This window comes from Kryptolebias marmoratus, linkage group LG19, assembly GCF_001649575.2.
Source record: "Kryptolebias marmoratus isolate JLee-2015 linkage group LG19, ASM164957v2, whole genome shotgun sequence".
NCBI classification, from domain to species: Eukaryota; Metazoa; Chordata; class Actinopteri; order Cyprinodontiformes; family Rivulidae; genus Kryptolebias; species Kryptolebias marmoratus.
The window spans coordinates 2,832,859-2,840,520 of NC_051448.1; the positions used below are offsets into that span (position 1 = coordinate 2,832,859).

The following is a 7,662-nucleotide window of genomic DNA, read 5'->3' on the forward strand; positions in this document are numbered from 1 at the left end:
TGTCAGAAGTGGGATTCGAACCCACGCCTCCAGGGGAGACTGCGACCTGAACGCAGCGCCTTAGACCGCTCGGCCATCCTGACACCTGCAGGACAATCAGCAGAACAGCCGTTATAAACAGGAAAACACCCGGATGTTCGTGTCGTTATTTAACGGGTTGTAACTGACGACACCAAAGTATCTTATTTCTCACCTGTAGGAGTTTATAAACTGTAATCTTAAGTTAAAATATAAAACGGAAGCATTAAACAGTCGAAGTGTGTGTTTTATTAAACTATAACGCGAAACCGACAACAGGTGTTGTGTCGAGTTGTGTTCCCCCAGTCAGGATGGATTTCCTTGGCTACAGTTAGCAAAAAGAAAGTGATGAAAACAGATCAAGATGTTTACTTTTCGTTATGCTTAAAACATAAGTTTTAAAAAGGGTAAACCATAGAGTTATAGAAAGAAATGATTTATATAACTCTATGGCGGAAACATTTTGACGGGGTGACACATTTCGACGCAACACCGTTAAACCCGGAAGTGCTAGCATTAGCATAAAAATAAAGTTTACTAATAATTTGCGTCGTTTTTTCACGTTAATAAAAACACGTTGACTTTAAAAAGGCAAATATGTTTTAACAATAAGTACAAACAAAGAGTTGGCATTAAAAAACTAAAACCTTTGACAAAAATGTAGAGGTTCCATTATAAGTTTGTAAAAGGGAAAATAAATGCCTATATTTTTATGTATGAACTTTACATACAACTATACTGTCACTCCCTGGCTGCCAAGTTAACGAGGGGCAGAATGACACACTGAAAAAAAAGCTTAAAAGAAACAGTCGCTGTGCAGAAATTAAGTCCGATTAAACGTTGATCTGTAAGCAGCTGAAAACAATGGTTATGTTTCTACAATTATAAGCTTAAAAAACTTCACAGGAGAACATTTCAAGCTAAAATCTAACAAGATTCAGCGATGAGATACAAGTTTTAAAGCTGAATGAATAAAGTTGGTGAATAAAGACAGGACTTGGAATCAAAAGTTAAAACATTAAACGGATCAAAGAAATAAGCTTTCAGTCCACATTGTTGAAAAAATTGTATTTATTAATGATTTACAAAAGGCTAAACATGAAACCATTTAAATGATTCAGTTCATTTTGAAACCTAAAAGGAGTTGTTGAAGGGAAAGGAAGAAACGCGTGTCTTGTAGTGTTGTTTTCTTTTTGTTATTGTTAAGGTCGGTTAGTATAACAGCATAACTTCTCCGTTCCTGTAAAATAAAAATCGGTCCACACACGGGATGGAGCTGCAGCCGAGCGAAGGTTAAAGAACGACGCGACACCATCCTTCGCCGTCGCTAAAAAAATAAAACCGTGGAAGTTACAACCGGAAACACCCGGAGCTGCAGCTGGAGTGAAAGAAAAACACGGATTACCACAGTATGAAACGGTCCACAGAGTTAATATTAAAATATGTGCAGGTGAGATTTTTCCACAAGGTTTGAAATAAATATCTGGTAAGTAAACAAGCACTTAAAGAGTAGTTCTTATGCCTTTAATAATATTTTTAGTGAAAACCAACGTTAATAAATCACATTGGGATTTAAATTTCCTTTTTTTTTCTGGCTTGAATCTACGGATCAATCACTCAAATTAATTTCACACAACTGCAAAAAAAAAGCCTATTTTCTTTAAAGGAAACTAAAATGAGAGACGCATTTAAAAGAGGCGCTGTCGGGGTTTCTGGTGTTTCCTGGCAGGTTTCTACAGTAGTTAGAAAGAGTGAGACAGTTGCGGACTGGATTATTTACAGTAAAGTTGTGCACTTACAGAGGCCTTTCTGTCCCGACCGATCGGTTTATCTAAAACGTCACAAAAATAAAAGGAGTCTCTCCGGCTACGGAATGAAATAACAGTGTTTCCACTCACTGAGAGTTTAACCATTTCAAAATAATAAAAAAAAGGAGCTAAAAGTCAAAAATAAAAACACCCTGGAGCTTAACTTCAGGTAGAATCTGCTGGCGAGAAGGAATTAAAAGAGTGAAAACTTGACGCAGGAAAAATAAAAACGAAAGAGAATAAAACGGTTTCAGTAAGCTATTTAAAAAAATTTAAACGAGAAATCTATCTAGAGCCCTCTCCCCAAGAACCATTTTACAAACAAAAATATATCCCCCCTTTGTCGTGATTCTCAAACTCTCACTAGAAATAATTAAAACTTTTTTACAGTGCTTTAACATTATATATCTTCGACAGAAGGGGAGGAAGTTTCTGCTGGAACCAAAAAGAAGAACGTCCAGTTTTCTGATGATTACAAAATAAAAGCACGAGGAGACAGTCAGTGTTTGGGAGGCAAGCGTTTCCCAGGTCCGCCTTAAGGTTGGCGTTAAGGCGGCGCTGGGAGGCGGCGGCCCGGTCTACTGCTTGGTGTTCAGCTCGTTCTCCAGCTCCATCAGCTTCCGAGACGCCTTGACTTTGTTGGAGACCTCCTTCCCCTGAGAGAAGAGCCGCTGGCGCTCCCTGAAGGTGAGGCTCTCCGGAGCCTCGCCGGGGACAGAGTTCTCCTGCTCCTGACTGCACGCATCCGACAGCATCCGACACAGACATCCAACAAACAGACATCCAATGTTACACCAAATATCAGGAACTTCTTTTTTATGTCAGACCCCCACATTAAATAAAGACATTTATGATAACTCTTTGAACCCAAACCGGGTCTTTATTTGTCATTATTTTTAGGCTTTTAACCCTTGAGTATGTAACTATGTACGGAAGGCTGTTGTAGTGAATAATTCAGTCACTATTACAATTTAAGATCCACAATTCTAACGATATCTGTGAAATATAAGCTGAAAAATTGTTTAGTGCTGAGCCTGGATACGTGCTGTAAATATTTATATATATTTTTTTACGACAATATAAAAGTATATAAATAAAAAGCGTCTCACCTCTTTGTCCATTTGTCCTTCGGATCCTTGTAGACTTCTCCTGATCCTACAACTCCTGTCGAGTTTCCAGTGTACGAGTTAAATCCTGTTCAGGTGCAGGAGCCAAAACACGAGTCAGCAGTTTTTCTTTCTACGAGCAGGTAACTGAAGACGTCACAGGTAGAAGCTGCTGGGTTCAGTTCCTTCAGGTCAAACGACCCATGAACCCTGACCCTCTGAACCCTGAACTCTGACCTCCCTGAACTCCTGACCCCCCTGAACTCCTGAACTCTGACCTCCCTGAACTCCTGACCCCCCTGAACTCTGACCCCCTGAACTCTGACCTCCCTGAACTCTGACCTCCCTGAACTCCTGAACTCTGACCCCCCTGAACTCTGACCTCCCTGAACTCCTGAACTCTGACCTCCCTGAACTCTGACCTCCCTGAACTCCTGAACACTGACCTCCCTGCACTCTGACCTCCCTGAACTCTGAACCCCCTGAACTCCTGAACCCCCTGAACTCAGACCACCTGAACTCCTGAACTCTGACCTCCCTGAACTCCTGAACTCTGACCTCCCTGAACTCCTGGACTCTGAACCCCCTGAACTCTGACCCCTGACCCCAGCAGCTTCTTCAGTCACATTCATGTTTTTCCCCACAGACCGGCCCGAGCAGCAGGAGAAACGGGTTGAAAGGCAGAAACTGTCAGTTCTGTTCAGGCGACAGCAGGAAACAGCGTTAAAGAGCAGAGAAGCGGTCTGTGGGTCGGGGGGGGTCAGAGGCTGGGGTCACCAATGGGTCGGGTTTCATTTAACCCACAAACAGGGAGGGTGACCCCGACCTTTAACCCCACAGGAGAGGTTAGTTCGGCTTGTGTGACCCCGTGTCTTTCCAAAACCACGGCTTGGAATCAGAGCCACGAGGTTCTGCAGGAGAACCGCGTGGATCCTGATCCAGCTGAGAACAGATCGATGTTCTCCTCCCTGCCGACCGAAGGTTTGATTCTGCAGAGAAAAAGACCAAAACCAACTAAAATCGTCCTTAACTGATCAGAAATCCAACAAAGCTCGGACTGATTTCAGTTTGGATCAACAGAAAGGTTAAAAACTGGTTTTATTTTGAAATTCTGCTCTTTTTTTACCCTTCCTTCCTGTTATATTAGATTTGAGCTGCTGGTCTTTTTTGTCCCTCCGTGGATAAATCTCACCTGATTTGTCTTTCGGTTGTTAAATAAATACATTAAAAACATTTTCAGCATCCAAATCTCTGATTAAAGCTTCCGCCCCTTTTTTTTAACCGAACACATCGATCCAACGGTGACTTTAAACCTCCCTGATTTGATCCGTTTTATCCTGAAGGAAACGTTCCTTAAAATCAAACTAACGCAGAATTTTATTCCTGCCTGAAACGCTGCGTTTAAAGACCGAAAACAAAGGCGAAACATCAACATGGTGTCAGTTTTTAACCTGGAGACGGATACGAACCAGCGGGTCTGAAAACGTCTCATTTATTTCTGCAGGTTGTCTTTGAGTTTTCATGTTTTCTGCAGAAACATAAAAAGGTGTTTTTATCTCGACACTGAGGGGATGTTTCTGTTTTTTTGTTAACGTTCTGCATGATGACCCAGCTGTTCTGTGAGAGGTCACAGTTCCTGCCAACAGATGGTCTGTTCAGGAAGCATTAGAAGAAATGGAACCGCGGTGTTGGTTTTGGTCTTTTTATGACGGCTGGAAAAACAAAATAACAGAAACTATTTCCAGCTGCAGCAACATTCAGCTTCACGGCTTCGATCAGAACCCTGATGGACTCAGGTTTGTGAATAAAAAGGTCTGGTTTGGACGGTTCTGGTGCCGACACAGAGTCAGACAGAGCGGATTCGTCCAGCTGGCAGCTGCTGGGCTCTTTGGGGGAAGAGATCTGAGGTGTGGTTTGGGTCGGGAGCAAACCGGGACCCAAACCACAGAAACTGGCAGAGAAGAAAGTGACCGCAGGGAGAAAAGCTCGAGTCGGGCCAGAACATTCCTCTGCCGGGTCGGAGGAGCTGAAAACGACACTTCAGGCTCAACCAGATTTTCTTTCCTTCGTCGTTTGTTTCTGTCCAGATCAATCATCTTCAAACGAACTTCTGGACCGACCCGTTTGGTTCTGATGATCCAAACGGCTCAGATTTGAGATTTTATTGAAGTCGAGCTTCTCCAGCTGCCAGCTGACCAAAAAACAAACATTTAAAACTTTCATCTTTGTTCGGGAAGCTTGAGGCTCAGGTGCAGCTCGGTCACCTGAGCCTGCTGCAAAGCATCGTGGGAGTTGTAGTCAGATTTTAGCAAAGCTGCAGCGTTAGAAAACACACAACGACAGGAGAAACAGGAAGGACAGACGGAAACAGAAGCACAGGAAGTCAAAGAAACGCAGCGGCAGGAAAAAGCAAAAGACTCGCAGCCAGTGATGGAGGTGAGCTGCTGGCAGCCGGAGCGCAGCGATCTGATTGGTGGCGATGCCGTGAAACATGCAGGTTTCATTCCTGGGGGGTGGGGTGGGGGTGGGGGTCATTAGTGGGATGATTTGTTTAATTTGAGTGAAGGTTCCTCTGTGTGGTGGGATGGAGGTGCAGGCAGCCGTCTCCAGGACCGGTTCTGCTCAGACTGGGCTGCAGGTTTGTTTTTTTTTTCAACGCTCCGTTTGTCCGAGGAGATTTAAAACAGCATCTATGTGCGTCGCGATGCCTGGTCCAACAGCTCCGAGGGCTGAACTGGGTCTGAAGAGCTAAAACTCCAGATGAGCTCCAGCTGAAGGATCAGTTCTGGTTTCCTCACATCCAAACACAGAATCGCTGTTTTTCCTGATTTGTTACGTCTAAAAACAGTGACCAGTCCACAGTTATGAGACGACTTAAGAGGTTTCAGCTCAGTGGACACTTCGACTGAACGACGACCTCCCTGCCTCACCGTTTCTAAAAATGTCTTCTTTAGTTTTACAGACACGGAGGTGAGGATCTGTGTGCAGCTGAGAGTCGCTCCGGGCGCAGCGGGCGACATGCATTCCTTCCTGCAACGACTCTTTTATTTTCTACATCTTCAGTTTCCCGACGGCTGCAGGAGTCGATTTAAGCCTGAAGTGGATTTCTCTTCAACAATTTCACAAACGGTTTTATTTATAAATCTTTACGCTGCAGAGTTGTTTATAGCAATGATTCCCAAAGTCTGGGTCCGGACCCCAATATGGGTCACCCAGCACCAAGTCGGGGTCCTTATAATCTCCAGATATCAACCTACAATTAAAAACCCAGTTTTTATGATATATTTGCACCATAACTGTGACAACTGATTTAAAAAAATAGCATAATAGATGTTAGGACTGTTTCATAGTCATTATGCTCTTATTATTATTATTTATTTATTTTATAGGGTCATGACCATTTTTGGACATTTAAACAGCTAACAGGTGGGGTCACACACCTTTGTTGCTGTGGGTCGAAAGCAGGAAAGTTTAGGAAGCGCTGGCTTACAGGCGGCAGCAGCAGCTAGCTGTAGCGCTCCGGGTGCAGCCTGCAGCCCCTTTTCTGCTGAAATAACCATTTTTTTTAAAAGGGTTATGAAATAACAGCTACGAAGGATCCAGACTAGCCGTTAACTCGTCAATTAGGACAAAATTCTACAGCAGGTAAGATACTAACTGTTGGTTTCAGATGAATCTGAACCGTTTAAACCACCTCAGACAAACGGCTGCTGAGCGTCGTTTATGAAATGATCTCTTCTTGGAGTTAGAGGCGTGTGTGAAAATGTATCTCCTTCCCTTTAAAGCCAACACCGCTAAGCAGAGCAACGGGGCAGGAAGTGGAGGGCGGGGCTGGCCTCGCCCCCCCGCCTCCGTCCCAAGCAGCAACCAACCAGACAGAAAGGAGGCGGCGAGCGACAACACCAACAGTACTATGATTGGCTCTGATGGGTCTCAATCGGCTGGAACAAAGGGGGGGGGGGGCATGATTATCGATTGCTTTTTTCTGTTTGGAAAGGGAAGTTTGAGGGGGAGGTGATTGGAGGAAGATGATGAGGAGGAGGAGAAATTACCGGGTAGAAGAGGAGGCGTTTAAACACGAAACAAAAACAATCTGATTGGCTTGAGGAGGCGGATGGATTTCCAGATTAAAGTGAAATAAATTAAAATAACGGACGATGAGGGACTGGAGACAAATAAATTGGACAAACACTGAAAAGAGGAAAACGGTGGAAATGAAAGTTCAGAACACCTTTCTACTGAAAACCAAAAGAAAGTGGGCAGGAAATGAAGACACGAGTGGATGAGAGGGAGGTCTGGGAGCTTTAGAGGGCGCCGTGGCGAGCCTGACTCCTCGCTCCTCTCTCCGGTTCTACCTTTAGAGCCTCCTGGGGGGACGGAGCTGGGTTTGGCAGGAAGGGGGGGGCCTGTACTGTTGGAGTTGTTGGCTGGCGGTTGGAACGAGCCAGACAGGAAGATGCCGTCAGAAAGCGGGCGGGGCTTGCGAGCAGCGGGCGGCGGCTGAGGCCTGCTATGACTGGGGGCGGCTGGGAGGTCGCCGTACGACTTCCGGGTCGCCGACAGCTTCGCCTGACCTGACTGGCCGCCGCCGCCGCTCCCTGCTGTGCTGGCTTCATCATCGTCTTCCTCGTCGCCCGTGTAGGAGACGAACTTGGCGGTGTAGAGCGTGTCGGGGGAGATGACCTGTGTTTTGAGGTAGGAGGTGTTTCTCTGCGGCGGGGGTGGGGGGG

At 45.1% G+C, this 7,662-nt stretch overlaps 1 protein-coding gene and 1 non-coding gene across 3 annotated transcripts in view; both read right to left on the reverse strand.

Annotated features, from left to right (window-relative positions):
* trnal-cag lies at positions 1-83 on the reverse strand. Its single transcript has one exon. It is a non-coding gene; the product is annotated as a tRNA-Leu (tRNA).
* A 988-nt stretch (positions 84-1,071) lies between these two features.
* Positions 1,072-7,662, reverse strand: part of afdna (afadin, adherens junction formation factor a) — a gene marked incomplete in the record, with an annotated part of 91,694 nt that continues 85,103 nt past the window's right edge. For both annotated transcript variants that reach the window (XM_025009404.2, XM_025009403.2), the window contains 3 exon segments: positions 1,072-2,561; positions 2,936-3,020; positions 7,507-7,662. In XM_025009404.2, coding sequence (XP_024865172.1) covers positions 2,405-2,561; positions 2,936-3,020; positions 7,507-7,662 — 398 coding nt within the window.